At 45.3% G+C, this 18,958-nt stretch overlaps 1 protein-coding gene across 15 annotated transcripts in view; it reads left to right on the forward strand.

Annotated features, from left to right (window-relative positions):
- The window catches only part of Rffl (ring finger and FYVE like domain containing E3 ubiquitin protein ligase), a 65,647-nt gene that overhangs the window by 22,168 nt on the left and 24,521 nt on the right, over nt 1-18,958 (forward strand). For 8 of the 15 annotated variants that reach the window (XM_076936173.1, XM_076936174.1, XM_076936177.1 and 5 more), the window contains exon 2: nt 2,341-2,484. The exons of 5 other annotated variants lie outside the window; for them this stretch is intronic. In XM_076936173.1, coding sequence (XP_076792288.1) covers nt 2,388-2,484 — 97 coding nt within the window. In that variant the 5' untranslated portion in view covers nt 2,341-2,387. Of the gene's footprint in view, nt 1-2,340; nt 2,485-17,005; nt 17,326-18,958 lie in introns of those variants that run through there. 2 more of the 15 variants (XM_076936181.1, XM_076936184.1) reach the window with 2 other exon arrangements.

Here is an 18,958-nt window from a genome sequence, read left to right on the forward strand (position 1 = left end):
GATTACAATCATGAACCACCACACCCAGCTCATTAAAAAAAAAAAAAAAAAAAAAAAATTATATATATATATATATATATATATATTTATATATATTTCAACTACCCATTAAAAAAGCCCTATTAATAATTTTGGGAGGTGGGTTGTTTAAGTTTTAAAATTGAAAGAACTTAAATGACAGAACCAGTACTATTTTCTTATTTCTACATAGGCTCATAATTTTACATAATCTCATAAAACCTCATGTGCCTGAAGCCATTAGTTCAAATTTAGCATCTTTTATGAGCTCGCTCTTTTCCAGTGTAAAAGGAGGTACTAGGGTAGAGTGAGGCTATATTTTGGAGAAATGGATTAAAGCTATCAGAATCTCAGAATGCTGGCCCTCCATAGCTGAATGGTGTTTTAGCAGATTGAGGAGCTCCATGCTTTGAGTGGTTCTTGCATTGGTTCACGTGATTTCTAGCATGCATCCCACTGCCTAGATTTTTACCAGAGTAGGAGGAGCTAATAGCTTTGTAACGACACTGCTAAAAGAGGCTGGGAGTATGTGACCCTTGAGAGTTGTGCTATGTTAGTCTGTGTGGGACTTATCCTCAGCTACAGGAGGATTCTCTGGAGTGTGGCTGGTGAGATAATGGGTGTCCGCTGCTCCAAAGATGCCTTATCCTTCGAGAAGGACTAATTAACACACTGTAGGGAAACTTGCCTTTAAACACCTCCCGCCTCTGAATGGGCCACACTGACCCGGGAGGAAAACCAGTGAACATTTATAGTACTTCCCAGCGGCTGCCCTTCTGGAATGTCATAGTTCTTTAGAGTTGTGTGAATGGGACCAAACAGAATTGTTTGTTGGAATGGAGTAAAGTAGCATAGTTTTAAACTCAGATTCTGTCTGCATGTATTTCCTGTTTGTTGTTTTGTTTTGAGAAAGGGTCTCACTATGTAGCCCTGGCTGTCCTGGAACTCACTATGTAGACCAGGCTAGCCTTGAATTCACAGAAATTCACCCTCTTCTGCCTCCAGAGTGCTGAGATTAAAGTCGTGTGCCACCACGCCAGGTTTGCCCAGGCATTTTAACTTAGCATTTATTGACTGGCAGCTGCATCGTCTGAAATCTACCTTGAAAGATGGAGGCGGCCATGTGTGGGGGCTGTGACTGTCATTGCTGAGCGCAACTGTTGGATTCGAGGGGAGCACTCACATGTCTTCATCAGAGAACAAAAGGATCTGATAGGAACTTCAATTTCTCTCTTGTCAAATTAAAGCATCCAGAAGTTCAGTGGATAAGAGCCATTTTCCAGAGGACTCAGTTCCTAGCACCTACGGTACATGGCAGCTCACAGCAATCCATTGATTAACTCCAGTCCCAGAGGGTCTGATAACCTCTTCTGGCCCCCTCAGGCATCATTTGCAAGTATGGTGCACAGACAGACACACAGACAGATGCCCATCAAAGCACCCAAACTGCAAGGGCCTGATCGTGTGTGTGTGTGTGTGTGTGTGTGTGTGTGTGTGTGTAAATGTCAATGCTAGCCTGTCAGAGCTAATTCAATAATAATGAATAGCTCTCGATGAGCCAGTTATTCTCAAATTGATTTTTAAATAAACAGGCTAATCAGAAAGAATTGATACACATTTAAGGTCTTTGGTTTTTAAGGACAAATGTTAAGACAACCTCCTGTGTTCCTTAGGCATCCCAAAGATATGACAGTAGATGATGTCACTTTAGCAGGGAGTGTGGCAACTGGGGAGGAAGAAAAGAATCCTGCTACTTTTGTTTTAATGAGAGAAGTCTAGTTGTCTAAGGAAATAGAGAGGTCAGAGGAGGCTGAGTGGGAAAAGAGAAGCCAGCCTGGTTAGGGCTGATAAAAATTCTGCAGTAGGATTCCACCAGCCGCCAGTGACTAGGCTAGTTCTCCCAGCCAGCTGACCTCAATGCTACCCTTTACAAAGGCAAAGCAACTTGTGTATCACCCTCCTGGGAAAATCTTCAGAGCTGTGAGCCTGCTACCTGCAGCAGCTGGCTTTGGGGGGGGCGGGGGGTGAGGTGCGGCTCAGGCTGTTCTGAGATGAAATTTCAGAAACTGGCCACCAGAGCTTTCCAGGTAGGGGCTCCAGCCGTGGGGGAAGTGAGCTTTACCTGGCTCGCTCCCACCCCGCAGGTGAATCCACCTTTGATTGAAAACAATCAGTGGGCTGTCTCTTTGTTAGGTTGCAGTCGATTGTTGCTGGCTCAGCTGGGTTGTTTGGGAAATGGGAGTTTTGCTGGCGTGAGTCAGCACTGCCCTGGGTAAAGCCAGAGCGCTGTTGCAACGTTGCTTACCAAAGATCCGTCCCCAGGCGGCACCATTCACTGTCCCTGAAAGCAGCTGCTGTTGGCCCCTGAGATGATCTCATCAGAACATGGCTCCAGCGACCTCAACGGCAGCTTCTTCGGGCAGCCTGCTGTCTGCTTTGGCAGTGTTTTGAGACAGGCAAAAGCAGGTAACCCCAGATGGTTTTTTGGTTTCCTTAAGCAAGCCTAGGCTAGGGCTGAAAACTGGAGAATCGTGCCTTCGGATGTGACTCAAGGCTTCTCAGTCTGGGAATCTAAAGCCAGCTCTTCCATCTTCGAAGTCCTTAAGGGAGGGGACAAATGTCCTTTCTAAGGGGATCTGGGTGTGTTAGACCTGAGCAGACCAGCGATTGTTTAAAGCTATGTAGCTCTACTCGTATTTTATTTCCCTTTTTCTGTTCATTTCGTGTCTTACGAGAAACAGTTTGCTCAGGCTAAGTTAGGTGAAAGTAAAGGCAGGCAGGTGCATTTGCTTCCCTTCTAGTACTGGCTGCTGAGTTGTGGGCAGTGTGGTCTTACCGTGGCTTTGAGCCCACCATCCTTCCTCTGACCCACTGTGAAGAGCATCCTCCTCTCATTCCTGCTTCTGTTCAGGTCCCTGCATGTGTGCCTCTTTCCTGTTCTTACCTCTAAACTCTGCTTAAGTGGCCTGGCAGTGTCATCTCTGGACACTTTTCTTCCTCCCCCGAACCCCCGTGCTTTTCTTTGACGCCAGGCTCTGTGCACGTGTTTCTCGGAAACACCTGGCCAGCTGATTTAGCCCAGAAGTTTCTTCTCGAAAGCTGCTGCTTACTTTCCAAGACTGCATGAGGCTCCTTCAGAGAGCGTGCCATGGCTGCAGCCATAGAATGGGGATGTGGGAATCTTGTGTATTTTGTTCCAGCTGTGACAGTGGTACATGGTTTTCTGCTCATGCTTCCGTGAACCTCAGCAGGGAGCCCCTACTTACCAACCTGCCTCCACCCCTCCACCCTGCCTTCTATCCCACCTGGCTGGCACTGTTGAGCCACTCTCCAGGCAGTCTTTGTTTTCCCTTGGCCTATTATTTTTTCCTATTATTTTCCTATTATTTTTTTCACTATCATAAATGTCAAGGTGTTGAAGGCTTTGGCATCTCCCATTCCCTCCAGGACCCTCAAATATGTTCATAAATTCAGCTACCTTCATTATATCTTTCTGGCTTAGCAGTATTTCTCAGACTTGAGCCTTATTGGCCATTGGACAAACCTTGACAAACTGTGAGCAACATAGCCAAGCCAAGCCCCCTTCGTCTCCACCCCGATATCAAAAACCACATAAGGTCATGGTGTACACTGAACTCATCATCTCAGAAGAGACTGGCAAAAGCAGGTAACCCCAGATGGTTTTCTTAAAACTAGACTAAGCTGGGGGGTAGAAACTGGAGAACCCTTGGCCCTCAGATGTGGATCAAGGGGTCTCACTTTGGGAGTCCAAAGCCAGCTCTTCCATTCTTCAAAGTGGTCCATAAGGGGACAAATGTCCTTTTTACGGGGATCTGGGTGTGTTAGACCTGAGCAGGCTGGCCATTGCATAAAAGGAATGCGGTGGCGTACCTGCTGTCTCATGTGTCATGTATATTGCTGTATGCTTGAACTTTGTTAATTATACCTGCCATCCTTTCATTTGTTTTTATAGTCACATCCTCTAAATGGAGTAGACCTGTGTTTGCTAGGTACTGCTGACTATATTGGGGTACTGTTCATACGGCTTTTCTTTGTCCTCAATCATTGCTTTCAATTACAGATAAAACAAAATTCCCATAGCCAGGCAGAGTGGCACAAGACTTTAATCCCAGCACTTGGGAGACAGGGACAGGCGGATCTCTGAGTTCAAGGCCAGCCTGCTCTACAGAGTGAGTTCCAGGACAGCCAGGGTTACATAGTGAGACCCTGGCTGGTGGTGGTGAGGGACAAACATTTTCCCCTTTATTTTTATGTGTATGGGTGTTTATTTTGTGTGTATGGGGTACATCACACACATACACATACCTGGTGCCTGCCAAGGCCTGAAGAGGGCATCAGATCCCCTGGGACTGCAGTTACAGTGAGTCACTGTGTGGTGCTGGGAATTGAACCATGGTCCTGTAGAAGTACTCTTAACTGCTGAGATTGTCTCTCCAGTCCCAGGACACAGTTTTTACTGTGTTTTGTTTTCTTTAAGCACTCTACTAACTTAGAGTTTTGTTTGTGAATACTTATAGACAGGGCTTGCCTTCTTCAAACATAGAGACTACTCTTTCCTAAGATTTCACGTACCAAAGACAGGCGGGCTTTGCCTGGTTCAAGTCCTGCTCAGAACTGCTAGACTTGTGCCACTCAGCTGTAAGTTTCAGGGGACTCTCATCTTCTCTGCTTGTTGCCCAAGTTTTTTTAAACCATTGCTGCTTACTGGGATTTGTAAAGAGCTTCAGACTTGACCCTGTCTTGTGGTTACCGGTAGTAGGTAGTAGCCTGTCTCCATCACCCTTAGCTACCTTTACTGACTTGTTCATTGTCCCATTCCCTGGCCATGACATAACCCTTGAGGGCAGTGGTTCTCAACCTGTGGGTTGCTACCCATTTGGGGATGATGAACAACCCTTTGGAAAACACAGATATTTACATTACGTTCATAACAGTAGCAAAGTTACAGTTCTGAAGGAGAAATGAAAATACTTTTATGGATGGGGCTCATGAGGAACTGATTAAAGGGAGGCAGCACTGAGAAGGTAGAGAAGCACTGCTTTAAGGATGAATCCTTTCCCTAATAGCAGCCCCTTCCATGACTGACAAAATCACATCCCCCAAAGATTTGTACATCTGTGAAGTCTCTGACCTCTCTAGCTTCATTATTCCTTATTTGGGTTTCAACAGCTCTCCCTCCCCTCCCTTTCCTTCTTCCCTTCTCCTTCTCTCCCTTTTTCTTTCTTCCTCCCTTCCCCCTTTCTTGTCTCCCCCCCCCCCTTGCTCTCTCTTGCTTGATCTCCCTCTTATTCTTTAGTTACCTTGTTCCTTAACTGACTTCAGGTCCTCAGTCTGGAGCCTGTTATATCAGGCAGAGTGGCTGTAATGGGTCCCCAGGGGTCAACCCACCATTCTAAATGTCGTTATTGCTCTTTTAAATGTTATAAGATCCATACGGTCTCCTCAGATGGATGCTTTGGGTTCCTGTTGGATGAACTCAGACTCATGGCTGCTTGTTGTGTGTTTCACTTGAAGTCTTGGAGTTGGTCACTCTGAGTTCATTTGAAGATTAAAGGGCTTGCTGAAATCTTGGTCCAGCATGTTGCCTTGTGTTTTTATTTTATGTGTATGTTTGACTGCCTGCATGTACGTATGTACATCGCATGCATGCCTGGTGTCCTCAGAGGCCAGAAGAGAGGATCAGATCACAGAGCTGGAGTTAATGGCAGTTGTGAGCTGCCTGATAGGGGTGCAGGAAACCAAGCCCAGGTCTTCTGCAAGAGCAGCAGAGCCATCTTAGCCCCAGTGCGTAATATTTTTATAGTGCTTTACAAAAATGATTTCTGTATTTTATCTGATGCCTGCTAGAACCCTGTGTTGGACTGGCTTTATTCCCCCCACCCCCTTTTTTAAACTAGTGGCTATAAAACTAGTTCTCATATAGAGGCATTTAAAATTCAGAGGTGGGGGGACGTGTTCTTTTAATGCATCAAGCAACTAGCTGGTGTCTTTGTAATTAAATAAGTACCGTCCAGTTCTACATAATTGGTGCCTTTGCTCAGAAGGCAAGAGCTAAGGGTCATTCTTTTACAAGGCCACTTTATGATCAAGGTGGGAGGATGAGCAACTCAAGGGATCCTGTCTCCTGACCTATGGCAAGACCCCATTATGCTTAGAACATCCCACTCCAACTTCTTGGGCTGTAACTGTGTGTTCTTGTGCCCCCACGCCAGGGATTAGGTGCCTCATTTATGCTAATCTAGGCAAGAGCTTGTTTCCACTGAGCTACTGGCTTTCTGCTGTGTTCCCAAGTGTAGACGCTTCCGGTCGTGCTGTGAGACAAGGTGAAGAGAAGAGGCATGAAGTGGAAGAGCTGTGTTAGGAGCAGAAGAGGTCTCATAGATGTTTGTGCAGCATAACTTTTGGGGTACTCTTATATTTGGACTGTGAAATTAGATTATAGAAAAACTGATTGGGGCTTGGGAATAACGTCTGTTAGATACAAAGGACATTCAGTTTTGGTCCCATCGTTCTTGAGAGATGAATAAAAGCGTTGAAGGCTGGAGAGATGGCTCAGCAGTTAAGAGCACTGACTGCTCTTCCAGAGGTCCTGAGTTCTATTCCCAGCAACCACATGATGGCTCACAACCATCTGTAATGCGGTCTGATGCTCTCTTCTGGTGTGTCTGAAGACAACTACAGTATAGTCATATACATAAAATAAATAAATCTTTAAAAAAAATCAAAGAATAAAAGCGTTGAAAAATAGCTAGGCAGTCATTTTGATCTCATGCCTTTGATCCCAGCACTTAAGAGGCAGAGGCAGGTGGATCTCTGAGCTCAAGGCCAGTCTGGTCTACAGAGCTAGTTTCAGAACATCCAGGACAGGACAAAGAAACTCTGTCTTGGGGGAAAAAAAATTTTTTTTTTGAAAAAATATGTCAGATTCACTTAAAAGTTGTTAGCCTAGAGAAGCAAAAGCTTAGGGAATAGCTTGACTCCCACCTTCAGGTATAAGTATGGTTACCAGGGCGAGTTTGATGAGTTGTTCCTAATGAACTTCAGAGATTTAAGAGTAAAAATGGCCTTAAGTTAAAGGGGAGGGAGTTATTGAATATGAATATGAATATTCAGTTATATGAATATGAAGAAAGGGTTTTTAGATCATCAAAATTAGGAAACACCTGAATGACTGCTATTGAGTTTTGAATTTTGGTTGTCCTACTTAAGTGGATTAACACAGAATAAATTACCCCAAAGCTTTTGGTGAGACGGCAGCCATGCAGTTGCTTATGCCCTGAGGGCTCATGGTGCTCCAAGCTGGTACGGACCATTGCTCCCTGTTGTCTAACATGGATCACTGGGCTGTATTCACATGCTTGGGTCTTGTTGCTAATTGTTGGTTGAGACTTGTTTGTCCTCCATGAAGTTCCTCTCTCTCTCTCTCTCTCTCTCTCTCTCTCTCTCTCTCTCTCTCTCTCGGTCTCTCTCCTCACTGAGCAAGATCAAGGCAATAACGGAAGCTGCAGGGTCAGAATCTTCCAACTGATCACTTTTGACCCCGTTGTTTTGGCCAAATATAGCCCAGAGCCAACAGGCTAGTGTGTGAGCCCAACTCCTTGGGCCCTGCAAAAGGACATGTACTAACTATGGTTAGGATCATTGCTGCTGATTTTGAGACAGTATACTATTCTGACCTTAGTGATTTCTCATGAGAGAATGATCAGTGTGTAGTCACTGAATGGATAGACAGACATATATGTCTTACGATTTGGTAGCACATCCAACTCAACTGGGGGAATTTACAAGCTTAGACTCCTAGGTACCAGACATGTGACTCAGCGTCTCCTGGGGGGGTCTGTTGGGTTTGTAAGAGACACTGCTCAGGTAACAACCAGCAACATGGGTATGGGGGGTGGGGAGACAGGGCCAGATAAGTTTAAGATAAGGCAGCCTGTTCACTGCCTTAGGACGGAGCACCCCTGACCTGCTTCCTGCACCTGGCTGACCCGTCTGCCCCACCCACTTTCAGGCTTCGATGTAGCTACATCTCATTCAGTCAGCTCATCACCAGAGCTTGTTTCTTGAGGCTTAACTCAATTCTTTCTTTCTCCTAATGTCAAGCGCCTCAGTGTTTCAGTCTCTAAATATTTGTGAGATGATTTGACTGACGGTCTTCTTCCTTTTCCTCTATTTAACACAGTGCTCTTCCCTTGTAAGAGGCTCTGGGTTTTTGTTGAATGAGTAAGTGGTTGATTGAATGCATTCATGAATGAAGTGATACTTGAATTCAGTTTCAGAGGTGATTAGGATTTTGGACAGGTCGAGCAAATGAATGAGAAACTCATTGTCATGAAGTCTACAGTGTAGATCATATTGCTTTCAGGAGGTGGAGGAACTGGTTTGGAAACGTTGAAAGGTTTGGTTTCTAATGTACTTATTATGCCACGTTTGAGCAATGGATATCTAGCAGGCTTTCAGAAGTGTAGTTCTGAAACGGGGGTGAGACAGAAGCGAGAAAGAAAACCATGGGGTGTATCCTTTCAGCCAATACAGTGAGCCCCTGCTATGTGCCAGACAACTATGTTACAGGGAAAGTGCACTCAAAACTGATACCAAGCCGCCTTCCGAACTGTGCCAAGAAGAATATTCCAGCCAGGAAAGGAAGCACAGGTGTGTCGCCTGGGGAAATAAATACTGTTTTTTGAGAAATTGAAAACAGAGTGATAGAAGGTCAGAGTGAGGTGAATGAGGGGCAAGTATGAAGATGGTGGGAAGGCAGGTGACCCACAATCCCTCAGGGCCTTTGTGGGCCACACAGGGAGTCTGGTGGGAGACCACTGAAGGTTTGAAGCTGGTCTAAGCATTGGCTGTGACTACTCTAGAGAATAGAGCGTGGCCGTATGAATTGCTTTCGTCATCGCTGTGACAAAATGCTCTGAGGCAGAGCAGTAGAAATGAAGAAAGGTTTCTTTTGATTCATGTTTTAAGAGGGTGCAGTCAGTCTGATCTGGTGGGGACAGTATGGCAGAGTTCATGGTGGCTGGAGCTTGTGGTGAGCACCTAGGGTCTGCAGAGACCAGGGAGCAGGCAGCAGAGGATGCTCTCTCTGCCCCCTGGTTTAGCTAGTCCCTTCCCCCCACCCCCCACTCCCGCTTATGGGATTGTGAGGTTGGTCTTCACTCTCCAGAATATGCTGGAGGACATACCCACAGCTGTGTTTGCTGAGTGATTCCAAATCCAGTCAAGTTGACAAAGATGATTAACTGTCCCAGTGTTTGCTCTGCACCTTGAGAGCCAGAGGCAGATGGGCAGGGTATAATAGTGTGCGCACTGAGAACACTTTTTCCCAGCTCTTTCCAAGTTTCTCTACTTGCTCTTTGATGTAGTCAGATTCCCTGGTTTTGTTTTCTCAGCCAGTCTTGTGTTCTGTTGCCATGGCCACCTCAGGTCTTGATCTTCTCTTCGTGCTTGTTGAGTAGGAGGCTCATGATGTTACTCTTCTTGGGTCCAGAGGCTTTTTCTTCTTGCCCTGGTAGAATTCCCTGAGGTTTTCCTTTTGAAACTGGTGAAGGACGGTGAGGGACGGTGAGGATACCAGTGGTAGATGTGCATGAGTTGGAGAGCAGCACCGACTGTCACCTTGGCAACTGGAAGCTGGGACAGCTCCACTCTCCTCCTTGATCTTAGCCATGGCTGTGTTGCTGACCGATTCAGCCTCCTGGTCTAAGAGCTTCACATTCCTTGTTTAATATATTCATATCATGCCACCATCCAAGACTTTTTGTCCTCTTCTTGCTTTTGTTTTGGAAGATTAGTCTCTTTGGACGGAGTTTACACACTGTGGATACAGATTTTATGTTAATTTTATGGGCTGGGGTTTCTGGTTCCTAGCTCGTCAGCTTCCTCCTCTCCTTCCATGGCATTTAAATTCAGTTTCTAAGGCTGATTTCTGAATTTTCAGTCTGGCGTCAGTCCAGCAATCCAGTTTAGTCATATCCCTCAGGATTGCTAGGGTTTTTATTAAGACCACCCTTCTCTTGCTGCCTTCCCTGTCTCATATCAAACCCGGGTACTTGTACTTACAGTCTTTGATCTCTCTTCCTTGGGCACCTTTGTTTCTGCTCCACTTAAGACTTTAGTGTCATCCTTCCTACAAGCCTCCTTTGTCTGGTCTGTCACTGGGAATTCACACCCTCCCCCAAGTCTTCCAGCAGCAGAGCCTCTTCTGTGTCACCTTTATGTCATGGTGCATCATTATCTGCCCTTTCTTTCAGTAGCTCCGGCCTCGCCTTTATCCCACTGAGCGAATTTATCCGCTGGTGTCCAGTTCTGTTCCCTGCACACAGTAGGCATTCAGTGTCTATCACATGAATAAGTGGAGCTTTGACTGACATTTGTCTCTTTCCTTTCTGAGACGCTTGCTGCTTGCTGTCATCTCCTCTTGTACTGACTCACACCCTTGTCTGTTCTTCCTTTTCTCATCCAGGTTTTGCCTGATTCTTTCTCTCATCAACAGTCACTGTGTGGGTGTCCTGCCTGCTGCTCACCTCCACCGTGCTGCTGGTCAGACCTCTGTCCTCCATCCCACCCCATCCACGAGTCACATAACTATGGGAGCCAAGTGTGAGCACATTAAAATCCTAATAAAAAGACTATATGAAGGACAGTTTTTAGGGTACTGGATTGAGGCGTGTAATAGTCCCACTATGGGATGTGGGATGTTAGAGGCATTTTTTTTTTTTCAAGCCAAAGAAAATTCAGGAAGCCACAGGCTGCTTCCACCAACTGCTAATTTTGAATCCCTGAGGGTTTTTCTACAGCTGAAAGAGTCATTAGCAATTAGTGGAGTCCCACCCTCGTATTTTCCAGATGAGGAGACAGACCTGTAAGAGACTTAAATGGCTTGTCCATAAAAGCCAAGCTATTGTGCCCAGTGTTTACTCCTGACACTGAATGTTGTCTGGGGAACTTCCAGCGCTTGGAAAGCAGTGGAGTTAGACCATAGGCCAGACCTGGTGTGAGGGCTGCAGGCCTGTCACATGCCTGAGGTCACTACGGTGTTCAACAGTAGCTGCTGGAGTGGTGGCAGGTTTGGTTCAGGGCAGTATGTACCACAAGGACCCTTGGAATCCTCTCAGACAATCTTCTAGAGAACTGCTTTTTGGGGACCAGCTGTCAGAAATCTTTCTTCTATATTTGAATGGGGGCCAAGGTTTAATTATAAAAACATTTCCAACTTCTGTGGCTCTTTTTTTTTCCAGCCTTCGAATTCCATGCTTTGTTTTGGACTCCATCTCCTTATCTCAGCACCATTTGTGGTCCATTTTTATTGCTCATTGCAGGGTAGAGCAAGGCATGGGAAATCCAGACAGTGTCTTAGAGGTCTGTGACTGTGAAGGAAAGCTCGCCAGGCAAATCTTCAACTTTAAATAGTAATGGATTTTCCTGTTCAGTGAGTCAGTTGTCAGGAGCTATGAAAGGTTACCTGTTTGTCCAGGGTCTAATGCTGAGCTGGAGAGCTGCGATGTGGAGCTGTCAGACAACGAACAGAATGGGCTTGTCTTCACTGCAGCCTGAGTGTTTGAAGTTTGAAACTTGCTGTGGGTAAAAAGTCAAGCTTCGACCAGATGTGATGCACGCCTGTGTATTCTAGCTTCTGGGAGGCTGAGGGAGGAGGCCCTTGGAGGCCAAGACTTAATATTGAAACGTTGCCTGGAGAAGTCTGTCCCTAGTGTGAGAGGGAGGTAATACAGCAGCCATTTAGTACACATAGTTTCTTCCTCAGTGTTGTGACTCGTGCCTGACATGCAGCAGTTTAGGGGAGAAAAACTTTGGCTTTGTGCTCATCTTTTGTCTTACAGTTTATGGAGATACAGTCTGCCATGACGGGAAGTGTTTGGTGCCAGGAACATGCCTATTGCATCTGTAGTAATAAGGGAGCAAAGAGTAAGACCAATAGGGCCTGCCTGTAAAACTTCAAGGCACACCCAGAGTGCTGACTTCCCCTTGTGAGTCTCCACAGCCTTCCAAAACAGAGTCACCACCCACCCGGGGACACGGGAGCCTATGGGGACATTTCATGTTCAATCACAAAACAGCTGTTGCCTCTCTGTGTACGTAGCAATTTTTCTTCTGGGACCCAGGCCATTCTTTGGAGTCACAGGTATGGTGTTTTTGGTTTCTACGATGTTGAAACAACAAAAAAAGTTTCTGTTTATAAACCAAAATGGCACTGAGCTGACTGCTGGAGGCCTGCTACTTTTGGTAGGTGTGAGATTCAGTCTGTACTAGCTCTTTTTTTTTTTTTAAATAACAATAGGGAATTTTAGCACATAATTCACCAGACTTTTGAATAACAGGTTCCTTTAGTGAGGCTCCAGGATTCCTAGCACCTTCTCAGTGTGTTTTGACCACAGTAGTTTACAAAGTACTGTGGGCCTTTGTGAAGGTTTTTCATCTTTGAATTTAGAGTTTCCTTGCTGACTGGAGGTTGGATCTAATAATGCTAGTCACTCGTCTGCCCCCACCCCCCCCCCAAGTCTCTGGAGAAGCTATTAAATAAGTAATTTGCCTTGGGGTCACTCAGCTGGTAAACAACCCCTTTTTCCTAAGCCCTACCCCCTTTTTCATTGCTTCCTACTGTGAAATCTGCTTTATTGCCTTCATTAAGGGACCAGATTGGCTGTGGGATAGCCACCTGCAGGGAGTCACCTTGGAATCTTTGTGGATTATTAAAACTGCTTGAGTTATTTCAAAACTGGTCCATTCTGCTGTCCTGGAGCTATAATTAGGGGCAGATAAAGGTCTTCTTTTATCATTTGACTAAGAAATACATTTTTATTGTCCTAAATCATTGGGATTGTTGGGTACTAAGGCAGGCACCTCTTCTAGCAAGTCCCATTAACACCTTTAAAGCTGACATTTCCTTGTGCTTCACTGTAGAATTGTTTGGGGGAACAATTCTGGGAGAACCAGCCTAGGTCACTGAGCTATGGTGTGTCATTCTTTCTGCACAGAGTAAACTTGGTTCAGTATATTGAACTGAGCATGCTCAAAGCACCTGTGCTTTCTAGGTAAAGGTCTTGATTACATTTTTTTTTTCTGCATTCAGTATCCCAGCCACATTGCAAGGAAGTCTAGGGGGTGGGGGAGGGGTGAGTGTTGAGATCAGTGCTAGGCTTGTGGCTTTGCAAATCAAAGTAGAGAGGACAATACTTCCTAAAATTAGCACTGGGTTCTTGATGTTATCAAGGATGTGAATAGGAGCTATTTTGTATTTTGTTGTGGGATAGCGACAGAGTAATATCTGAGGGCCAGATTAAGCACAGGTGTTGTTTGGTAGGAGAGAATATGGTAAACTTACAAAGGAGGGTGGTTGTTGGTGTGTGGGTTTTTTTGGCTTGTGTGTGTGTGTGTGTGTTTTGTGGTACTAGCAGACTAGACATGTTCATTTTTCTTTGCTTTGCTTTTTGGGATGGTTTCTGGGCATGCCACAGTTAACTCCTGGGAGTTAACTTCTGATTATACAAGTGCCCTGGCACAGGCCCATCCCAAATGTAATAAAATTAAATTTTAATGTAATACAAAGTTTAAAAAAAAACCATCTTCTTCATAGCCACCTTTCCCTGGTTGTACATTATATATTAAGCTCTGGGGTGAATACTCAGCATGCATGTTTTCACTCGTGGCCACAGTAGCTTCTGTACAGGCTACCTTAGGAGAAAAGTAGGTTGCATTGTTTGATTCAAAATTAGTGCCTTGACTGTTCCTGGGGCACCGGGAGCCCTCTCTGCTGGCCTGTGGCGTCTTTATTTTAATCCTGGCTCACCTGTAGTCTGCCAGTGTGATAGAATTTTGTGAAAGCAGTTTCTTGAGGCAAAAAGTCCCTAAAAGTTTATCTGATATGAGTTCTGTTTCTTGCACAGGAGACTAGAGGGAGACCCGTCTCTTTAGTCCTGATGAGCTGTGTCATCAGTTTTGATGGAAGATGATTCTGCAGTAATTAAACTGCGGGTCCGTTTATTCTGTGTTCAGCCTCGTTAGAAGACTTCACTCCAAACTGCTTCCGTTTCTGATTGACTCCCCCTTTGGGGCAGAATGCCTGGGCTGAAATGAATGTGTGGGTTTATGCTGCAGTGTTCAATCTGTCATCTCTCCTAACCGCCACACTAAGAAGCAGCCATTTAATTGGTCAGACCCCGGGGGTGATATTTTGGCTCAGCTCCATTGGTAGGAATTACTTTTCCTTGAACTTGGAGCAGATGCTGAGATCCCTCTGCAGATATTTGTCATAGACTAGTTGAAACCAGGGAGTTTCCAAGAACATTTATAACTTGTGGTTGTTATGTATGTTTTTCAGTTGTTTACAATGGCTCCCGCTTCAGGAATGGAGCTCACTTGGTGAGACAATGGGGAAGTGTGGTCTCTCTGCTATGCTCATTAGTCAGTGTCATTTTAACCCTTTACGTCCCAAAACCCTCATGTGTGCTATTGCTGTTCTTACTGTTGCTTCTTTCTTTCTTCTTCTTCTTCCATATTTAAGGACACCGTAGCTGTCTTCAGACATACCAGAAAAGATCAGATCCCATTACAGATGGTTGCGAGCCACCATGTAGTTGCTGGGAATTGAACTCAGGACCTCTGGAAGAGCAGTCAGTGCTCTTAACCACTGAGCCTTCTCTCCAGCCCATTGCTTCTTTTGGCCTGTGTGGGCTTTGTTGAGTGGGGCAGGCGAAGTTTCATCATATTCACTAGAGAGGTGTGCTCTCGGATTCCTAGTTTCTCTGCTGTTGTATTTTGTTTTTGTATTTCTTTGCATTCTGTGCAGTTCCCTTTACAGCTTTATGACAGAGTTTGGATGCCTCTGAGCCTTTCTGGGCAGGGAAGGAACGGAGTGATGGCCCTGTTTTCCTCCCCCCACCTCTTTTTGGTTTCCTGCTGCTTGAACAACCTCCAGCGTTAACAATGTTCTGTTCATTTCTGGGCAGCCTGCTCCTGGTTTTCCTTCTTCAGTGATCAGAGCTGAGTGGACACTTACTTGGAAGACGTATCTTCAAGTTAGTGTCTCTGGTTGCCCCCTTAAAGGCACTGCTGCTGTTACCTGGAGTTAAGCCTCTTAATTTGCCGGTCATTTTAGAATCATGACTGTGGAACATGAAATGCTGACTTTTTTTTTTTTTGAAAGGTTCTGTTATCCTTAGAGCGTGTGATTCGATGTGTATCATACAGCACTAAGACTGAGAATAAAGCTATGAGACAGACCTCCTTTGACTCCCTATCTACCTCCCAGGACAAAGATGTGTAGCAATAGAAGCCAAGAGGCATCTTGAGTTTTAAAGGCTTTATCTAGCATGCCAAAGCATAACCAGCAGGAAAAGCAGATGACCTCTAGACGTGTAAGTTAAAATTCTGCATCTTCAGGAATGGTTTTCTGTTCTTTTGACAGAGTGCTCCAGTGTTGAAAGGCTAGCTTGGGTTTTTGTGTTTGTTTGTGTTTTGTTTTTAACCTTTAGAGGGGGTGAGAGGCTCTGATGAAGAACTTCTTGCCTGCAGGCCTCTTCAGGTGCTTTCCACGTCTTCTCTCACAGGAAAGCCACTGAGTTACTAATGCTGACTACAGGCCTGTGCAGGTAGCACCTCTTTCTGTAGGACACTAAATTATTCAAGTAATTTGGTCTCACATCTCTTACCTCATAGCTGTATAGCCTGCTTTCTCCATATTAACTTGGATTTGTATAAGATTAATTTCTCAATGAGACACTAGATGCAGGCATAACTCAGCATACATTAGGTGTTTTGGAACATTCTTACTTTGTTCTTAGAAAAATGCCTTTAATCTCAGAGGCTGATCTCTGTGAATTCAAGGCTAGCCTCGGCTACAGAGTGAGTTTTACAGGACAACCAAGATGTGTGTGTGTGTGTGTGTGTGTGTGAGAGAGAGAGAGAGAGAGAGAGAGAGAGAGAGAGAGAGAGAGAGAGAGACAGAGAGAGAAAGAGAGACACAGACAGAGACAGACAGAGACAGAGAGAGATTTTGTATGTGTGTGAGAGATAGATTTGATTTTTCCAGGATCACTGAGGAACCTTGAGTGTGAATAATTCTTCCAGTTTTCCTTTTGCCACTCAAAACAGTATGACAAGAGAGCTCTCTGCTAAGGCTCCGATTCTTTGTATTGAATTCTCTAGCTTGGTAGAAAAAGGAGCTGCCAAGCTTAACTGCCCTAAAGACACAGACATGTGGAGGCTTGGAGGCTTGGGAAGCTAACGTGGGAGAGGCAGACATTTGATTCTTACCAGTTCCTTGCCCAATCATGCTTATGCCTAGCACTGACCTCTGCTTGCTTGTGCTGTGTGTGTGTGTGCGCATGTGTGTGTGATATAGCTTAGGCCTTGCACTCTTCTTGATCCCTTATCCACCTCCTCCCTGCAAGTGCTGGGGCTGCAGGCTTGAGCTTTATGGGAGGGTGAAAAACTTAATACAAGTATGATTTCTCTGTGCAGAGCACCTCCCCTGGGGACAGCCTGTGCTGTGTAGAGATGTTTATTCCTGTTAATCTGGAGCCCAGAGACCACATTCAAGTACACTCAGCATTACAGCCAGGATTTAAGGACCAGTCTACTACATTGACCGCTAAGCTTTCAAAAACCAAACTTAAAACACATCATTTGGGAACAGCTCCCTTCCCCCAAAACTATTTTATGTCTTCTTAAATTTTATCTTATCAGGTAAAATTCTCATCTATGAAATCTATATTATCCATCACCCACATTCCGGGTACTGCCTTGAAGGATCGGGGTATGTATGCCCCTTAGGATTTAAGCACTTGGAAGTGAGATCCTACCTTGTGAGGTCTTGCTTGTTTGTGTCTGGCCCGTATACCACTTCTCCAGGGTTTTTATTCACCTGGGTTCTAAAGTTCCACCATATTCTTGTTTCCTCTGTGACTTAGAGGTTCTGAATTCTTTATTCTGAAATAAATATCGCAGAAATAATCTCAGACTCAGAAAGAACATGCTCCTTGCTGTACACCCAGCAAGTGAGGCCAGTTGGTAATATGGTTCACCCTGCAGCTTGCTTGCTTACGACTGCAACAGTCACCTAGTTGATGTTCATTGGGAGTGTCACCAGCATCTTAAATCTTCCAAGTCAGGGTTAGATGCCCCAGGCAGGTTTGCTGGAAAATTCCAGTTGCAACCCTGAGATTCTAAGTCTTAACAGCTTCAGGGAGTCCAAGTTTCTTGCCTGGTCAACTTATTTTTAAAAGCGAGCAGTCTTCCAAGTTGAGAGATGATTTTAAATTTCAGGTGAGTTCTTAAGAAGCAGGGCTTCTTTATCATGTGGGCAATATAGTCATCCAGCTGTGTCCCAGCCCTGAAACACACAGGCCACTGCCATCTTAGAATCATAGCACAGTTTGACTAAACTGTCTGCAGTGTGCTTGCTGGTCAGATGTTTCTCTCTTGGCCAGGTACTTCTGGAAGTCACTTTTCATCCCTACAGTTACCTATCTCTGGGAAGTATTCAGACTTAAAAAAATTAAGTAGGGGCTGAGGAGACAGCTTAGTTGTTGGTATAGTGGTTGCTTCAAATCCCAAGTGAGCTTAGGTAGTTAGCATCCTCAGAAACACCCGGTAGAGTTGTATACATCTGTAATCCCAGCCCTGGAGAGGTGGAGCTCCAGGTTCAGTGAGATAACTTGTCTCAAAAAATAGGGTAGAGAGTGACTGAGGAAGACCCCGATGCTGACCTCTGGCCTTTGCACACATTGCCACCCATGTACGTTTGTAGTTACCCACACTTGTATACACACCCATACAACAGGTACATCCAAAGCTTTTGCAAGCTTGAATTAGCTACCCCCCCCTTTTTTTTTCCCCTCATGAAGGGTTTTTCTTTCTCAGTCACATTGTCACTGTTAATATGGAGGATGAGCCTTTTGGTCCTAAGGAGAAGTAGAACTCAATGTCTCGGCCATGCTGATAAACTGATTGCTGTTTGACCACATTGTATTCATCCCGAAATTTGGGTGTCTGGAGTCACATATTATGAAAGCTGTGGAGGAAAGTAGGGACACTGGGGCAGTGCGTTTAAATGGGGAGGGATTCCAGAGACAGGGTCACACTTGAGACCAGGGGAAGCCATTCAGGCAGATGACACACTAGAACCTGAAGAACCCAGGAGGAAGAGGGGAGTGGGAGCTACAGTGCAGGCTGCTGCTGGAGTGGAAGTGCTGGTGGGCCTCCTCAGGGACAGTGTTGTTGAGAGCTACCTGAGGTGTGGTGGGGAGTGCTGAGGGTCTGGACCCTGAGGACCAGCAGGGAGCTCTGGGGCTGAGAGAAGAGTGGAGGGTGCTGAGCCCCAGGCTGGGAGGTGGTTGGAGGTGAGAGGGTGGCTGTGTCCAGGAATGCTGGGAGCCTGAGGGATGAAGGTAGAGAGGGTACAGAGGTATCAGTAAGATCTGGCCACTTGCTCTTGGCTTTGGTGACTTAGAGATGATGCAGAGCACCTGTGTCAAGGAGCTTGGAGAAGCTTGGTAGAGTACTGTAGTTAAAATATTGAGAGGCATTTTGATGTAGAGAAAATTAACTTTACAGGGGCGAAAGTCAAAATGGTTTCTCTTTTGTTCTTACAAATTGTATATATTTTACTAGGTGCTTAAGAATTCCCATATAATGCTGGACAGTGGTGGCGCACACCTTTGATCCCAGCACTTGGGAGGCAGAGGCAGGTGGATTTCTGAGTTCAGGGCCAGCCTGGTCTACAGAGTGAGTTCCAGGACAGCCAAGACTACACAGAGAAACTCTGTCTCGGAAAAAAAAAAAAGAAAAAAAAAGAAAGAAAAAAAAAAGAAAAAGAAAAAAAGAATTCCCCATATAAGATGGTATTGAGGCACATGCCTTTAATCCCAGCACTCAGGAGGCAGAGGCAAGCAGACCT

The sequence above is a fragment of the Arvicanthis niloticus genome, chromosome 6 (assembly GCF_011762505.2).
Source record: "Arvicanthis niloticus isolate mArvNil1 chromosome 6, mArvNil1.pat.X, whole genome shotgun sequence".
Taxonomy (NCBI): domain Eukaryota; kingdom Metazoa; phylum Chordata; class Mammalia; order Rodentia; family Muridae; genus Arvicanthis; species Arvicanthis niloticus.